The sequence below is a fragment of the Orbicella faveolata genome, unplaced genomic scaffold (genome assembly GCF_042242905.1).
Source record: "Orbicella faveolata isolate gen_17 unplaced genomic scaffold, um_ofav_v1 contig_4, whole genome shotgun sequence".
Classification (NCBI taxonomy): domain Eukaryota; kingdom Metazoa; phylum Cnidaria; class Anthozoa; order Scleractinia; family Merulinidae; genus Orbicella; species Orbicella faveolata.
Window position 1 is genome coordinate 10,554,957 of NW_028301569.1, and position 18,539 is coordinate 10,573,495.

General features: G+C 37.7%; 2 protein-coding genes across 2 annotated transcripts; one reads left to right on the forward strand and one right to left on the reverse strand.

The window, feature by feature from the left end:
* Positions 1 to 152: 152 nt before the first annotated feature.
* Positions 153 to 6,828, forward strand: LOC110066673 (monoglyceride lipase-like). The gene is made up of 7 exons (XM_020773910.2): positions 153 to 399; positions 1,235 to 1,341; positions 1,791 to 1,927; positions 2,373 to 2,483; positions 3,250 to 3,342; positions 4,236 to 4,451; positions 5,453 to 6,828. Exons 1-7 carry the CDS (start codon positions 287 to 289, stop codon positions 5,555 to 5,557), a joined length of 882 nt encoding a protein of 293 aa, XP_020629569.1. The 5' UTR covers positions 153 to 286; the 3' UTR covers positions 5,558 to 6,828.
* LOC110066637 (uncharacterized) lies at positions 5,591 to 18,523 on the reverse strand. Its single transcript, XM_020773864.2, has 12 exons — positions 18,021 to 18,523; positions 17,319 to 17,432; positions 16,466 to 16,585; positions 14,129 to 14,242; positions 13,873 to 13,969; positions 13,076 to 13,193; positions 11,974 to 12,068; positions 11,379 to 11,452; positions 9,817 to 9,898; positions 8,795 to 8,962; positions 8,040 to 8,144; positions 5,591 to 7,244 (listed from the first exon to the last, which is right to left on the reverse strand). Exons 1-12 carry the CDS (start codon positions 18,419 to 18,421, stop codon positions 7,155 to 7,157), a joined length of 1,578 nt encoding a protein of 525 aa, XP_020629523.2. The 5' UTR covers positions 18,422 to 18,523; the 3' UTR covers positions 5,591 to 7,154.
* Between the last annotated feature and the right edge of the window lie 16 nt (positions 18,524 to 18,539).

Below are 18,539 nucleotides of genomic sequence, written 5' to 3' on the forward strand. Positions count from 1 at the left end.
AGTAGTGCGACATAAATTGAGACATGAACGAGGTTTAAACAAAGTTTAACCTTTTTTCCCTCTTCCCTACCCCCGCTAGGCCAGAATGATTTTCCCGCCAAATATCCCTGCTCGCAGTTGGTGGGCTTGGTGATGCAGATTTGCATGCGAGCAAATAAATGAATTTTTTTCGCACGCTTCAGTAATTAGCTCGGCTAGTTGTATTTGGCTGTGTTACAGATGTTTTCTTTCCCGAAAGTAGATTTACCTAGCTTTTGTTGAAACTAATTGGCCAAGAAAACTATAAATGACTAGCCACCAAGCAATTAAGCTTACTGGCACTGAGGAAGGTTCATTTAAAAACGCCGATGGCCTTAAAATTTTCACAAAATATTGGACACCCAGCGAAAAGCCACCGAGGTAAGATTAAAGACCAAATTTTCTTGATGAACTTAAAGTTAGAGTGTTTTATATTTCAAGCGATTTATCATGTGTTTGCGCACCGTCTAATTTTGTTCATTTTGTTAATGTAGTTAGCTTTTATGACTTTTCAGCTTGTAAGCTCAAATGATCCGATAATTTCCGCAAGCTTATCGGCCTTCACAGCTATGCAGAATATGGCCATAATTTGGTTATTTGGATTTCAAAATCAGGGCTCGAGAAAAATAGCTCGTTCGGTTATGAAATAAGCTTACCTCACGATGCAAAGACTAAAGGGTGATCTTTATATTTGTCTGTTATTTCCTTCATAAACCGTTTGGAGAGAGAGCAATGGCTGTGCACGTGCGTTATAAATCTTTGTACATTTCTTTGCCGTCTGCAAAATAACAACGTGAAACGACCAAGTTCTGCGTATTTTGAAGAACTTGAGCCACGACAGCTAATATTTCATATTTACGATCTCATTACACATGCATTGTCGAGAAAAACAAATTTTGCAGGGCAACATTGCAAAGCTCTGAAGGATATATCATAAATAATCAAGTTTGATTCCGGATCAAACCCATCAAAAGTCTCGTTTCGGACGTTTCAATGGTTTCTGATTCTAGTGGCAATGGTTTCGTTTCGAGTCCTCGTGTTCTCGTCTTATATAATTTACACAAAAAGCTAAATTGTGGAATTTAATATACCATAACCTGGGTTTTGACGACATATCGTACTTTCCTTAATTTAGTGTTTTACCACTGGCTGCAAGGAGGGAATTTAAGACGAAACATGAACTCGGTGACGACAAAGTTTTTATTTTTTCAAACAGGGCATTGGTGTTCATCTGTCATGGCTTTGCAGAGCACTGCTCACGTTATGAAAAACTAGGAAAGGCTTTGGCAGATCTAGGCTGCTTAGCCTTTAGCCACGACCACGGTATGATTAACTCTCTCTACCCATAATCTGCATGACACTAGGAGAGTAAGCGTCACACTAAACATTATGAAAAATTTCTTGACCCTCTTGTTTTAAAAACATCCGTGATTTAAAATCTGTGACTTTGAATTAATGTCTGTGGATATATAAAAAAGAGTAGAAAATAAATTTGAAAGGTGTGGTTCCAGAAAGTAGCTATACAAAACTCATGAAAGATCATTGAATCACTGGGGACAGCTCTCAAAGGCCAAAGGATTTACAAAAATAATTATTTATAGTACACTGCAATTTTTCAGAGGGGTAGTGGTGAGATGTAAGGTGGTGGGAGGGAAATGGATATTTTTCCTGTAACAATACAAATCCTTTTAGAAAAGTAAAAACTAGAAACATTTTGTACACTTAAACATTAGATATAAAATATTATGTAAATAAGGTTTTTTTTTCGTCAGTTGGCCATGGCCACAGTGATGGTGAAAGAGTCCAGGTGTCAGATTTTGACTTATATCTCAGAGATGTCTTTCAACACATTGATCAAGTCACTGCAGACAATGCTGGAATACCAATATTTATGTTTGGTCACTCCATGGTAAGTTGAAGTGCCATTGAAAAACCCAACCAGGGGAGCATGAAAAAAAGATTTTATTGCACATATACCCTTTTAAGCCTTAGGGGGTGGGGCACCGGGTGATTCATCTTCAAACCTGAGGGAGACAGCATTGAGTTGTTAAATTGTTCATTTTGGTTTAGTAATTAATGAAAAAAATAATAAAGTAGCAGGGAAAGTTACAAAATTAATGTTAAGTTGGTAGATGGTTATTTGTACCTTTGTCATTGTGCAACAATATGAGGAAATTAGAAACTGGAGAAGGATAAATAATGTTAGGGAGCTCGAATGTTAAAATTTGTAGGTCTTTGCAGGGGGGGGGGGGTAATGAATATAAGCTCTTGCAATAACTGTACAAAAACTGCATTTCTCTAGATGTCTGCATAAAATTCAGCTAATAAAATGCGATACATCTCTTTCATGTCAGGGAGGAACAATTGCCATTCTCTCTGTCATGGACAGACCTGATTTCTTCACTGGTGCAGTCTTTAGTGGACCAAGTGTGACAGTAGATCCAGAGATGGTCAGCTCCTGTAAGGTAATTTTCAGTTACAATTGATTTGACTTGCTTTCTACAATTTCTCATGAAGAAGCCACAAGTGACTGAAGCAAACTACATGCTCAGGATTAATAAATCCTAATGTTCTCTTCTTTAACTCTCACAAAGCTTCTCTCCACCGGGTGTATAAATGGGTACTGCCAAATTTAATGTGGGGGGGGGGGGGGGGTAACCCTGCAATAGACTAGCATCCCATCCATGGGGGAGTAGAAATACTCCTAGTCGCTTCAAGCTACTGAAACGGCAATAAGGTCTGGTCTGATGAGCCACTTGGCTGACATACACAGACTTTACCTACCTACCTATGTTCTCTTCTACTGTATTACTTGTGACTATGAATAACCACAGCTCAACAAAGCTTCGTTGTATGATCAGCACTTTGCAACTATATTGAATTGCCTGTTCTCAGAGCTGGGTTACATTTACCTCTGGTTAGTGGCAGCCTGTGGCAACTGGTAATTAGTAAAATTGCCATTTTAATATGCAAAAATATAGGAACTTGCTTAGCCAAGCAAGATCAAGCAAGTTCTTACCGGTATATGTGGTTACAGTTAAATTATGATAAACGTGCATTTTGACAGAGTGACTTAAAGATTGCAAATTTATATTACAACAAATAATTAACAATAATACACTCTATGTTCAAGGATAAACCCAAGTATATTTATTTCATTGTGATAAACAACTATTGTTAACTGATATTTTAATCATTGAGATGATGAGCAAATTAATATTCACAATACAGGTTTTCCTTGGAAAAATAGCTGCATGGATTGCACCCTCGTATCAGGTTATACCGCCCATTGATCCATCTCTTATAACTCAGAATCCTGAAGAGGTAAGTCATGGTCTGAACATAATGTTGCAAAATATAGATTCCAGACTTCTTAACTTCCCACAGTCCCCATTTTATATGATATAGATGTACAGGAGTGCAATGGCTTGCACTAAAGTATTTTTTTTGCCTCAGTCGATTACAACATTATTACAAAGTAACACATTTACATTACATTGGTTACCCATTGTTACAAACAAATTGAAAGTAGTCATATGTAAAACATACCAAACCTTCTGCAGTATGAACATTACTACATTACTGTAACCTGCCAATTACTTAAGATTTCAACTTGAGGAGAAAAGCTACATGCAAATTTCTCAATTAATACTTTACTAAAGGCAGTTTTGTATGCCATGAAAATCAGAGGAACAACTTTCCATTTCACATTCTCGACAAAAACATTCCCAAAAGTCCATTTTAAAACAAACAAATTGAATGTAGCCTGTGTAGAAGTAAAGTCTGCATACGAGCCAAGTCGCCCATCAGGCCGGAGCTTATCTCAGTTTCCGTAGCATGAAGCGACTAGGAGTATTTCCACTCTCCCCTGGACGGAATGCTACTCCATCGCAAGGCTACCCCCAGCATTAAATTCGCCAGTACCCATTTATACACCTGGGTAGAGAGAGGCACCGTAAGAGTAAAGTGCCTTGTCCAACAACACAACACAATGTCCCCAGCCAGAGCTCTAGCCCGGGCTGCTCGATCCAAAGACAAGCACACTAACCATGAGGCCACCGTGCCTCCCACATGTAGCCTGTGTAGCAGGTGTTAAATAGGGGTAGAGGGTGAGTGAGAGTGAGAGCAGGGATGGAAGGATCGAGGGGTGCAATTTTTCCCTCCATAAGCCCTACCCAGTCTTGGCCTGGCTAACTGAATGCGATTTTATCTTTAAGGTTAAAAAATATGTTGATGATCCACTAAACTGGCATGGAGGACTGAAAGCCAAGTGGGCCAATGCAATGTTAACTGCTATGGATAAAATTCAGCGCAAAAGTTCTACAATAAAAGTGCCATATTTTCTTGCTTGTGGTAGTGCTGATCACGTTGTGAAAAATGATAGCTCAAAGTACCTGGATAAGCATACTCAGAGTAAAGATCAAACATTTAAGGTAAGACTTAACAGCCTGGACTACAAATGCTCCCAACACTTATCCACCAGCATAGGTCTGTAATGCATACAGAGAGATACCTACTCTAACATCTTGGGTTCATTATGAGTGCAAAGAGGTAGATAACTTGACCTCAAGCTGGCACAGATTTAGGGGGTTGTTCAGGAGATTCAGCTGAACCCCCTAAATTAAAAATAAAAAAAATAAAAAATGACATTATAACACACTGACTTGGCCTCAGAATGCCAGCCATCCCACCTCCGAGAACCTCAATTTTAAAAATTTTCCAGGGGCAAAAGTCTCCCAGACCCACCTACAGGGACCCACCTTCGATACCCCTTCGTTAAAATCCTGTATCCACTCCAGTCAAGGGTTCATTTAAATGTAGAGACCCTCACTGGAGAGTGAAGAGACAGAGGAATCTCTCCAGTCTGAATAAATTCTCAAATCCTTTTTATATCACAATTTCACAAAGTCAGCATGTCTGTCAGTGTTTCAACATGCACAGTCTTTCTGTTATTGTCACTTCATTCATGAGCCTCCACATCCCTATTTCAATGCCCATGTCAGAATTTTAACGTCAATTTTAAATGTCATCCCTATGTCAGAATTTTCACTCAATGTATAGACCCTATTCATAAATGGCTGCCAATTCAAATTTCTTTTGTATGTATTTAAATTATCCTAACTAACCTCATTTGAAAGTAAAAATTCTTTTGAATTATCAACTCAAAAACAAGGTTAGTTGGGCTAATTTTAATACTTACAAAATAATTATTTTTAATTGGCAGCCATTTATGGATAGGGTCTACAGAGAAAGATACATACATGTAGACTTTGCAAATGAAGCTTTATAGGATGTGGCTTAATAAATTTCTATGCCTTTGGAATGGCATTGTATGATCCTAATACATACAATTGTTGAGCAAGGCTATAAATTAATCATAATAACCTAACACAGTCTCTTGACGGATGGTTATATCAACTTGTTTGGTTGTTAGATCTATGAAGGCTGCTATCATGAACTACTGAATGAACTGGAAGAGAGTGCCGAGATGTTCCTCAAAGATGTTCTAGAATGGATCAAGAAAAGACTACAGCCATAGGTTAATTGGTCTGATAAAATTAGTACCAAGATCTGATAAAAATAACACAACAGACTTTTTAATGTCTTAAGAAACAATTTGTTTAAACCTATTTCCTAGAGTACTTTATACCAGCAGTAAGAGGAAAATTTTACAAAGAAATGTAATACATATGTAATGTAATATACGTAAGCACTTGCTCTAGATTAGACTGTCAATCCACTAATCTGATTAGTTCTCTTGCCATTGTCTAATTACTTTTAGCATATATAAATCTACTAGCGTTCTATCACAGATGCCATTCTCTGATTGGCTATGCTACTCACTATCTATTCTGTGATAGATAGTGAGTAGCATAGCAGTGTGCCGTTGTTAACAAAATGACGGCTGCTTCTCGGTGTTTTTGAAGTGTCTGTGAAGAGGATTTAGATAAAGTTTTGAACGACTGGTAGATTTATACTAAAACAATTAGATTATTTACCCTCGATTTCTATGTGTAATAGTTGACTTGGGTTGCACCCTCGTCAACTACCATGCAACAGAAATCTCAAGCTGATAATCTAATTGTTTAATACAATGTATAGCACAACTACATCATTAGACCTAGTCTTAAAGGGAAAATGATTTGTCTTTTTTGGGCTTAAAAACCCCTAATACTTTAATAGGTAATTGACTGCTATTTATTACTAATAATATCTACTGAAACAATTAAACTTCCCAACCTTGTTTCTATGAGTGCCACATAGTCAACTTGACTGTGTCTCACTTAATATTTGCATATAGGAAACCTGGTTTTGTAGACTTGTTATTAAATATTTGATACACAGAAGTCATTATCTTTCACCGCCAATGATAAGTTATTGATTTCAAATTATCGTAATATGTGTATAAACTTTATTTTGTTAACAAATATCGTGCAGTTCCAGAAAATATCCATATCTCCCTCAAAGAAGGGATTTTTTCAAGGACCCCCCCCCCCCCCCCCCTCTGGAAATTACAATTAAGCTTCATGCATTTCTTTAAACCTTTTGGTCTTACAGTACCCCCACGCCCCAGGAAATTCCAATCCCTTCTGTGGGGGGAGTGTGGATATTTTCTGGAACTGCATATTGCTGGTGTGTTTGATACAAAAGATTTATTTCCCTGGTCGTTTTTCGTCCACTGACATGACATTAATCGTACATTATTGGGTCCATTCAAGTTGTGTTGCATTACAACAGAACTCTATTTTTGAGGGGATATTATTCAATACTAATTAAATTATTGTAACAATAAACCTGATGTGAAATATATATCAAGTTTCTCATAACTTCTTTTTTATCCAAGGCTTTCAATGAGATTTGACATAGGTCACTGCCCTTTTGCAGCACCCAACAAAGGGCAATTAAAGAGGTCCAAAACAACTTCCTCTCTAAAGAGCTAATTTTTAAAAACAGCTAACTGCAATATATTTATCATTACATAATCCAAAACCAAGTACCTGCCAGAACTTGGGTGGGTACCAGGTCTTATTGAATACACTTTTTATTCCATGAAAACTATTACACCTGTTACCAGGGGTAAACATCTAACTTAGCATGTTGACTTAAGAAATTCTTTGCGGCCAATCTGCCTGAAATTAAGGATGTGGGTATGGCTCACCACATCTGGTCAAGTAGTCACACTTACAGCCCAGCGGACAGGTTAAGATGCCACGTTTAGTCATTCTCTGCAAAAAGAACAATGAAATTAATAACTTACTGTTACCTTTACCAAAAATGCTAATAACTGTTAATTACTAACAATGATTTTCTCTTACAAAAATTTAAGCAGCTCCAGAGCTTTCAAAAAGAGCCAGCAACTGGTAAAATATTTTGTTGTCTATGTTACGCAACTTCACCAAAATTTGCGACATTCTCTCCCTCAATTTGAGGTGCGGTCGCCTCGTGGTTGGTGCGCTCATCTCGGGATTGAGCAGCCTGGGTTTGAGCCCTGGCCAGGGACATTGTGTTGTGTTCTTGGAAAAGACACCTAACTCTCACAGTGCCTCTCTCCACCCAGGTATACAAATAGGTACCAGCGAATTTAATGATGGGGGTAACCGTGCGATGAACTAGCATCCCATCCAGGGAGGAGAAGAAATATTTCCAGTCGCTTCATGCTACAGAAACTGGAATAAGGCTCCAGCCTGGTGGGCCACTAGCTTGTATGCAGACTTTATCATAAGCAATTTGTGACATGCTTTCTCTGGATTTGATACCATCACAGTAAAAAAGGAATATTTCCATTAGCCTGCTGTGTAGGTTTGACCATCTGCATAAACCATAATGAAAAGTCTGAACTACAAATTTGATAGTAGTGCACAGACATTGACAAAAGCACATGAGATCAAGTGGTCTAACAATGGCCTCACTGGGAACAGTTCTCAAAGTGTCATCTTCAACAGGCTTTACATGTCCCAGACAAAGATCTAACATGCCACATCAGTGACTGACATTATCCAAAGTCAATGACATAGACTCACCACGTGTTGACTATTTAACCTAAGCTGGAACTCTTGGCTTTCAGGTTTCAATCCTGACTGATAGTTCCAGAATGAACCAGCACCAACAATAGCCCGTGGCCAAATCTGAAAAGTAATTCAACCAGACATTCACACTAAAATCCCTAAAATTTAACAGAAAGTTAAAATTAGGAAAGGCATTGTCTGGCAAAATATGATCTAAAAACTGAGCTTTCCGAAGGTTGACTGCTTTCTTCAACAGATAAAAATGTTAAAAAATGTGAATTAAAATTAATGTAATAACATTACATATTTTACATTAAATAATTAAAAAACTAAAATACATGTTGAAAGAATGCCGTGAACCAAATTGAAATCATGTTGTTTCAGAGGTGGGCATGAATTGTTTTCAGATTCAATCATTTTTGCCACCTGCCATGACTCAAGTGTCTTTCAAGTGTGACTTACTATTCCTGTAACAAGGCTGTGGACTAGGAAAACTTACAAGGGCCCAAAAGTTCCTAACCATGAAATCCTGGATGCCCAGCACTTAAGCTTATATGAAAAAGTACGTTTTTCCAATCTCCCAAAGGCAAGAGTGACACCCAGGTTCTTCTAGCTTGTACAACCCTACTGTACCTATGATTGCTGGATTTTCAAAGTCAGTGATATGTCGGAGAGAAATTGGGAGATGACAATTATTTCCCAAAACAAAATTAAATTATTTTTCTTGAATTTCACCCTTACTTTTAAATACAAATAGCAAGAGAACTCACCATTCCACTGGCTGATTCAGTAAATTGTGAATCAGCCTCTGGTCCGTACATCCACCATGCAGAAGGTTTAGCTCTTTTGTACAAACAGCACTGATCAACAAAGCAGTATTCACCAGTCCAATATGCCATCTCACCACCAAGAAGCCATGTCTGCTCATCTGGATTTAACTACATATTAATTGAAATGTAACACAAAAGAAACAAGTGTTACATTGGATGTTACCGTGCGACTACTCTAACCAAGGCTGTCAGACAAAATTTTCTACAAATTTAACAAATAAAAATTGTGGAGGTTAACAATAGTTTTCCAACAAATTATCAACCAGGAAGACACTAAAAGCTTCAAGCATGCAATTTTGATTGAGGGCAGACTTAGCATATACTAACAACCAAAGTTTTCAAAAACAAAGGAGGAAAAGAGAGTTGAAATGAAAAGGATAACAGAGCTGTTATGTGTAAATTGTAGGTCCTTTTAGAAAGAAAGTCTTAAAACTACCAGAAAATCTTCAAGAATGGTCTCACAGAAACATTCAGAGCAGTTCCTGGTCCAGTACTTAGAGCATATTTTTTAACCAGCAATGAAGCAATCTGATTGGTTGATCCTCTCCACTAATTAACTTAGCCAGATAGTATAAGGCTTAATTGGCGTTTACTTGGTATAGAAGACACAGCTGACATAAAGCAATAGAGAACAATTTAGGACAAAAGAACAAGGAAAACAGTGAAAACAATAGGTTTGAGACAATGCCCTATTGTGATGTGTCCCGTGTCTTCTACAGCAAGAAGTAGCCATGTAATTAACAGTCAGTGAATTAGATTCTAAAAAGGGCAGTCATATTTCAAGCCTTAATAAGAATCATGCAAATCAACTATTAGTGAATACAAAAAAATACCAGTCAGACAAATTGTATGACAAAAAGTGTTCTGATTGGTTGTGGTCTCAACTGGCTATCTGCAGTCACTGTGTAATAAGTTTTACCTTTTTTATTTGCGCTGAAATAAAAATAATATTTAATATTTACCCCTGCTGAGATGTCAGTCCATAACACACTTATATTGAGCTCGTACTTGTTCAAGTAGAAGTGGTCTATCAGTGAGTTTACACTGACAAAACAAAAACAGGAGATATAGATGTAAGGATAACAGCTGATATTATGGCTAAATTGTGTTAGAACCATTGTGCAAAAATCTTCCAGTACATGGATTATTTTTCAGAGAAAGCGTTCTATCATAAAAATAAGGTTCATTAAACATCCACATATAGTTTAGCAAGAGTGGCTTGACGCTACTAAATTTTCTTCATTTAATTATTTGGCATGTGCACTTGATGCATGACATGACATGTGAGCTGATGCACAGAAATGATGTCTATAAACAATAAGTATCAATGCCATTAAATGTCTATTATTCAGTGATCAAGTTTATGAGTAAGGCCTGGTTCAAACATCAAAGTTTTCATGAGCCTAACCTAATAGCCCCAATCAAGTACATGACGAGATTGACGTTTGAATCAATTAAGTTCAACAAATGTTATTTGGGTCGACCCAAGAATAAAGTTTGACATGGCCAGTCAGTCAGTTCAACTACAGAGCGACCCCGATTCAAACGTCGAAATTCTCATGTACCGAACCTAATGCATACATTACAAATACATTAAATAAATTATTTTTTACCCAGAGTTCTGCACGTTTCTTATGTTTGTCATACGTACTGTGTTTTGATCTTTTGGAACAAAAATGGCGGGAAGAGCGAGAAGATATGTATATGTGTTCCTCTTGCTTCGAGAGCACGAAATATACTTGCTTGATGTGCATAAACCACTTCTGTATGCGGTGTTCCGTATTTGAAAACCATGATAGTGTAGCGGTTTGGAAAGCAGATAGTTCCATGGCATACCACTGCGAGTCATGTTTTTGAGACGGGAAAAGACAAAATAAATGGATCTTGAAGAACCCGATGACAGGAATGAACTGAACGAGGAACTGTGATGTTCCGTTGGGAATAAGCAATAATGGAGGGCAAGCCAAAGTCAAAAATCATCTTCGGTTGTTAATGTTAACTGCATCTGGAGTCGCCTTCTTCAACTTGTTCTACCTTCCTTGATCGCACTTGCAAGAAAAGCAAGCTCTTCATTTCCACAATTTGTCTTTCCCACATTTTTTCCGCCATTTTGGTTAGTAATAACCGCCGTTTGCAATAGTGTCTCTTTTATTTTTTGCAATAATATTAATTTCGACTGAATTAGGTTCGACGTTAGAATCAACTGCTGAACTCAGTTATTTGGGTCGACCCAAATTAGTATTAGGTTCGGCACATGTAAAGTTCGACATTTAAACCGGGCCTAAGTCATATAAGTCAGCCTGTGTTATTCATGTAATTTGACATTCATTCATTCATCCAGTATTTCTGTTCATCTATCCATCTGTCAATTCATCCATCCATCAGTCAGTCGGTCAGTCAGTCATTCATTCATTCATTCAGTCTATCAGTCAGTCAGTCCATCCATCCATCATTCAGTCAGTCATTCAGACAGTCAGTCAATTACTACATAATAACTACCATAATTGATATCTTTTCTGCTTACACTTGAAATCCTTTATCAATAAGAGTTTTCACTTCTACATCTTTCCATGCCTGTAGTACTGTACCATTCACTGCCTACAAATCAAATAAGAAACATTTAACCTAGTTTAAGCTTGACACAGTTGAATGTACATCAGCTCACTGAAATGTTTATTTTCCCAATAATTTAAACAACAATAACTATTATTGAGACCTGCAATGTAACGCATCTTAGAGAGCCCGATGATTACATTTTGACCACACAACTGTAAATTTTGGTTCTCGCCTTGCTTTGAGGGGTTTTCTCTGAGTTCTCCAGTTTTACTCCATCCACAAAAACTAACATCTCCAAATTCCAATTCAACCAGGATAGAGGACCTGCACGAAAACCAGCTAAGGCTGATGTGGCTTCCATTCTAAATACAGTAATTTATTCATTTTTTTTTTACAACAAAAGAGCAATTCCATTACATGCAATTCTCCATGGACCTGTGTGTTAGCTAACCTTAACCCATCAAAATTCTCTCTTTGCTAGCCCTCCTCAGTCCCAAAGGTAGCAATATAAATGCATGATGGTACAGTGGATTAATTATGTTTGTTTCTTAATCAAAACTTACAGCAGAAGTTGATAATAGTGCCTCCTGCCAAGCATATGGTATTTTGCCCTTTTGCAAAACAAATTCCAATAGTTCTCGTTCAAGGTCTCTAGTTTCTGTATCCAGTTAAAAGAGAAGTACTTCTTAGTCAGTCATTGCTGGAATGTTTACCCTTCGCTACACATGCATGACAACCTTTTCAACAGATTTGACGATGTTACAATTCTGTGCACTATTCTCCTTACAATCTATGATGGACTGGATTTTCTTAGCCTATTTACTGATTTTACTAGTACTACCTAGCCTGTTCCAGGCTCTCGGTAGTTGGGGACAAACGAAAAAAAGAGGCGAGTGAGAGAAAAAATGAGGGAGGACTAAGGCAAGGAAGGGAAGGGAAAGATCTCTCATCATTCCCTGCCTTAGCCCTCATTTTTTCTCTCGCTCGCCTCTTTTTTCCCTCATCCCCAACTACTGAGAGCCTGGAACAGGCTACATACTACCCAGGTGTTTCATTAAGATTTAATTCACTTGTAGCCTTGATCTTCACATCAGTAGCAAAATTGTTACTTAATGGGTGAATTGTATCAACTAGAGGCCAGTTCACCCATAACATCAAGGGTCCATCAAACATCAGCCGTAGCAGGTGTTACAGGTTTCAGCCCTTATTGACAGCCCTGCTACCAAGATTCAAATCTGTTACCTATGGAAAACATTCCTTTAGGTATTTAGATCTGAAATTTATGGAACATGGTGCTGGAAAACTCAGAAAGCTTTCCTCCAATGAAACATTAAAAAAAGCAGACTATTTTGAGATACATAACTAAAACTCAGTTAAGTCATTTTTGGCCAAGGGATGTTGTAAGTGTAAACTGTGTAGCAATTGAACAGTGTAATGATTTACTTACCATTTATAATATTTTACTCAAATCATCTTTGAAACATACTAGCAAAAGTATGGCTTGGCGACATAACAACACAAGTTCAGGAGGCTTGCTCAACACAACCACTTTATTCTCTAAGCATCTTGGGTAATACAACACAACTTCGGCTACGAATATATTACAATCTTCTTTTGCAAATTGTTAAATAAATGTTATTTATTCAATAGATACATTTAACTTACTTTCCATAGTACACACAGAAGTAGTTATCACTTCATCTAAGCCAAGATGAAAGTACTGATCAGGAAACAAGGTCATCATTTCTTCAAGAATACCTTTCATTGTACTGACTGTAACTCCCTGAGCAAAACAAGAATAAACCAAAAAGACAATAATATTAATTTTCTGAATCAACAAGATCGCCTGCTTATTGACTGCAATTAACAAATACAGTAGCTAAAAAGAATCCAAGAATTGAACTGTCATAAAACGCAACAGCGTTCTGAGTATAGCAAAAACAATGGGCTGCAGGTCAAGTTCTCATATTAAATAATAATATAATTGTTATTATAATTAACAAATTACTATTCTTCCTTTTTCATTGGCTGAGACCCACCATATGACCTGCATATAACTGCCTACAAATAACAGTCTGCTCATGTGTAGTACCAACCATATATTGTGTTATTTCCACTATCATGCTACCTGAAAATAGGGTTATTTAGCCCAATCGTAGTGAAAGTGTACACTTTGGTTAGCCTGAATATCACTCAGTTTAGCATCAATAACCCTCCAGTTTGCCTGTTTACGATTAGCTCTCAATGACTGAAATTAATGAGAACATGATTTAGTCTAAAAGTTTACAGTCTGCAGTCTGCATTTTACCCTCAGTATGCATTTTACCCCCTGTCTGCAGTATGCAATCCATAGTCTGCAATCGACAGTCTGCATTCACACTGACCAGATCAGAAGCAAGGGAGAGTTTGAACTCTTCCCAACTGTTCTTCTCTTTGATCAATATATTTCCCTTTTAGCTCACCTCTGGATCATTATAGAGCTCAAGAAATCCTGAGCTATTGCAGAATCGCAACCCTTTGGTCTTGTTTTTAAGACCTACCATTCCAAGGACATGGAATCTAAATTAAAACAAATTGATAGAACTTGACATCAGTCTTTGTTACCAATCTACAGCAACTCTTTGCTAATTAATGGAGTTTACAAATTGAATAAAAATCACTGTATTGGAATGGAGAAATGAAAAGAAATACAAAAACACAAATTAACTCATAGCTTACGCTGATTCTACTTCAGGGATGACCCTTATTCCTCTGTCAGCAGCATACAATATTAACGATCTGACTTGTTCTTGGGAGTAAAATTGACTTTGATTATTTTGTAATGCTGGATATCTGAAAAAAATTAATATCATAAAAGTATGTTACTTTACATGAATTGTGCAGTTCCAGAAAATATCCAATTTATTCCCCTGGCACAGAAGGGATAAGAATTTCCTGGAGCTGGGGGGTAGTCTGTAAGACCAAAAACATTTATAGAAATGTATGAAGATTAATTGGAATTTCCAGAGGTCTGAGGTCTTAGAGAGGTCTGTGAGGTCTTAGAGAAAAATTCCTTTCATGGGAGGTATGGATATGTTGTAGTTCAATTTTGCCTTTGGTACAGTTTGTTTCTGAGCTGGTACAAAATATTTGAAATTGTACAAAATGTTTCAACCGCTACATGTAGAACTGCAGTTATGCTTTTAGTCTCAGGGGTTATGTTGTATTTCCATTGCTTGATACATTTAAAATAAAAAATCAAATAAAAAAAACTTGTTGTTGTTTATTCATAGAGTTACTTTATTTAGTCCATTTAATTAAACTTGCTATAACAGCTACAAGAGTACTCATTCTGGTTTGCCCGTTTACTGTTAGCTCACAATGATGGGAACAGTAATATGACATACATTTTTTTGGAATTTAGCTTGGTCATTCAACAAACTTTATCATCAATGTAGAAGGTGAGAGCACTAAAAGTAACTAGTAGTTGCTGACTTAGTTTATCACTTGAAAGTTAATCTTTATAGCTGCTGTTCCTCTTTTAATTGACTTAGTTTTTATTTTATGGTGAGATGCTTACAGCAGCCCGGTGGTGAAGGCTCGCCACCCGCTTCATGGCCTTCACTCTGTATGGCCTAAATTATCATTGGTTGCTTGCGGTTAGCCTTTCTATTGGGGTTTATTCAACTTCTATTTGTTTCAACCTTCCAAAAAATACCGAGTGAAGGCAGTGGAGTGGGCCACGAGCTGCAGGCTGCCAGGCGACAGGCTTGCTTTTAGCAAAACCCGACTGGTTTGATTTCTTATTTCACTCACTACCACATTCTTTGTTTTGAATTTACAATAATACGTATTGATTCACTAGAGTCCCCTCGCTTTCTTACAAGCAGCTGTAAAAGATATTTCAGTTGTATAATTAATCCAGTTTGACACTAGTGGCCATACAGGGATAGAGTCATAAAGGTGATATGAGAGTGTTTACTTTGCCAAACTCTGTTACAATTTTTACACAACCAGTATCTTCAATTTCGATAATTTTACCAAGTAGCATGTTTGGGTGAAGGGGAGTTGTTTTCTCTACTTTGTCTATTTTGATGGAGACCATGTCTGATATCTTAAATCTGGGTCGTCTTCATTCTTGTTTTCTTTTTGTTTGCTGAATCATGTCATTGTTGTATTTTGTTTGGTTTTTCAAGTTTTGTTCAGTTTTTCGCTTTTTTTAAGGTGGTTCTTTGTCTTTTTCAGCTTCTTCTTTTGCTAAAGTGTTTTCTTCATCAGTGGTTCTCTCCTTCTCTTCTTCTGATTCCTGTTCCTTGGTTTCAACAATTTCTCTGTGTGGTTTTATTCCGAATACTGCTTGATAAGGCGACATTTTAATTGCTCTATGATATGAGATGTTTCTTGTGTATGCTGCTTGTTTAATGTACTGGCACCATTTCTTAACATCTTTGTCTGCACCTTAGCTACTGATCCAGGAGCAATTTATTAATAATTAGTAATTAGTAATTAATGGTGGTACTACTACTACTACTACTACCACTACCACTACCACTACCACTACCACTACCACTACCACTACCACTACCACTACCACTACCACTACCACTACCACTACCACTACCACTACCACTACCACTACCACTACCACTACCACTACCACTACCACTACCACTACCACTACCACTACCACTACCACTACCACTACCACTACCACTACCACTACCACTACCACTACCACTACCACTACCACTACCACTACCACTACCACTACCACTACCACTACCACTACCACTACCACTACCACTACCACTACCACTACCACTACCACTACCACTACCACTACTACCACTACCACTACTACTACTACTACTACTACTACTACTACTACTACTACTACTACTACTACTACTACTACTACTACTACTACTACTACTACTACTCTATTTTCCAATGTAACCTGAAAGAGTGCAGCTTATACATGTAACCATGAGCTACAGGTATGAAGTTTGACCTATGAAGTATTGAAGATCATACAGTGGACCACTCTGATATAAATTTATCAAAAAGGAAACTCACAGTTTACTCTCAACACTGAATCGGCAAAAGTCCACAAAGTGAAAATGAAACACATTTAGCTTAACAGAGCTCATGCCATCCAGGATGTTGTACAGAAGCTCAAGAGGAAAATACCTCCGTCTATAAGGAATAAATCACAATAAAAAGTAATATTAACTCTTTATGTACTGTTCATGACTGATTGATTTAAATCAACCTCAACATAGCTTACTGGGGAGGCAAACATAAATTGAACATTTTTCTGGTTTACTTAATGCAAGATCATCTCATGCCAAAATTTATCATCGAAAACATTAAACATTATTTCTACTCCAAGTGAAGTGATGTTTAAAGGGATATACATTGTACATGTATTGCCCCTCTCCATTCTTCTTCTTTTTAATACCTGTTGCTCATTGCCTGTTGCTCCTCTTCCAACATACCTCTCCAGCATCCAAGGTAATAAATTAGCTCTTCCACAGCCCTACACCAATTATTTAAAGAGAAGTTTTTCCTACAGGGGTGCTATGTTGTGGAACATCCTTTCTTGTGAACTCCGATCTACAGTTTCCTTAAGCGAATTTAAAGGTAAATTTCGTTATTACAGCTTTGAATGAGATATGGCATCCTTGAAAAACAGCTAGTAATATGATAGGTTTTCATTATTATAATACTATATTAATTATTGGTTAGCTTAGTTAGGCAGACTGAGATAGTATACTTTTAAATTGTGCTGAAGGAATTTTTACCGTGTATAAATAAAGTTATCAACTCAACTCAACTCAGGTACACCGAGTCATCTTCATCTAATAGATCTAGACCCCAACCCTTAATTAATTAAGTAACTATGTAATTAAATTTTTATAATGCTTACCCAGCATCTAACATTAGACCTCTGTGTACATAGCATGGTTCATCATCAATATTCACTATGTTATTTATTAAACTGCCATTCTCAATTAGTTGAGTAAATGTTTCCATTCCATATCTGCAAAACAAAAACTTACAGTCTGTGAGCATTCCACAATTTCCACTCAAAAAGTCACACAAAATTTCTCCCCACCCCCTGCCCCCCAACAAAGTCCCCAGATTATACATTTCACTGTCAGGAGCCCATCACCCAGGTGATGGGCTCCTGTCAATATAGAGACCTCCCTAACAATAAATATATTATATCTAAGTAATTATAACCCCCCTCCACCCCCCATGGGACAAGTGATCCTCCAAAAAGCTCATTTCCCATTTCTCTTAATAGTCAGTGTTGGCTGGGTAGTATTCTCCTTCACAGCTGTTGTTAGGGTTGACACGCAATGCTTCAGTAATGACCTAATAATGGCTTCAAAGGAGCCCTAATAACGGCTTCAAAGGTGACCAAGAAGGCTATGGTGCAACTTAAAAAATTACACTCTAAATGGTTTGTCCAGCCCCTTGGCAGAAACAGTTCCAATACTGGACTGACAGGGTGCCCCTTGCACCTTGTCCACTCTCCCCACACCACCCCCTCCTCTGCCTCATCATGTCTCAGGTGGTGTTATTATGTATAACAAAGAATATAAACTTTAAGGCATGCACTTACAATGCACCATACGGTGTTTTGGCCTCAATGTGCGCCTGACCGTCGCTTACTTTCAACATATACCAGTACGATGTGTCCACATGCAGACTTTCATTGTCGCTGCGGACTTCCAAAACAAGCTCATTCAAACTTTCACTGCTTCCTCGAAGATGTGCCATCTTGTTATCTCCAACTTGCTGCAGTATTATTTCCAGGTATCGTGTTATTCCTCGTTTGAGAACGCCTGAGGTTGAGGTAGTCTTGAAAACGAAAGTTGGAGAGATGGGAAGAGGTGGCCCCGATACAGAAATGGAGGCGGGAACGGGCCATACTGAGTTTGGGACTTCATTAAATGTCTGATGAGCAGAACAGACGCACAAGCAAATGTATGAGCAAAGAAGTAAACGGCACAACAGCGACATGATGGAAGATGCCGAAAAGGAACACTTCTTTTAAGCTTAAACGCGCTCGTGACTTCACACGAAAAGTCTGTCAACAGCCTCAGGAGCCCCCAGGGCAGAAATTCGGCAAATTCCCGAT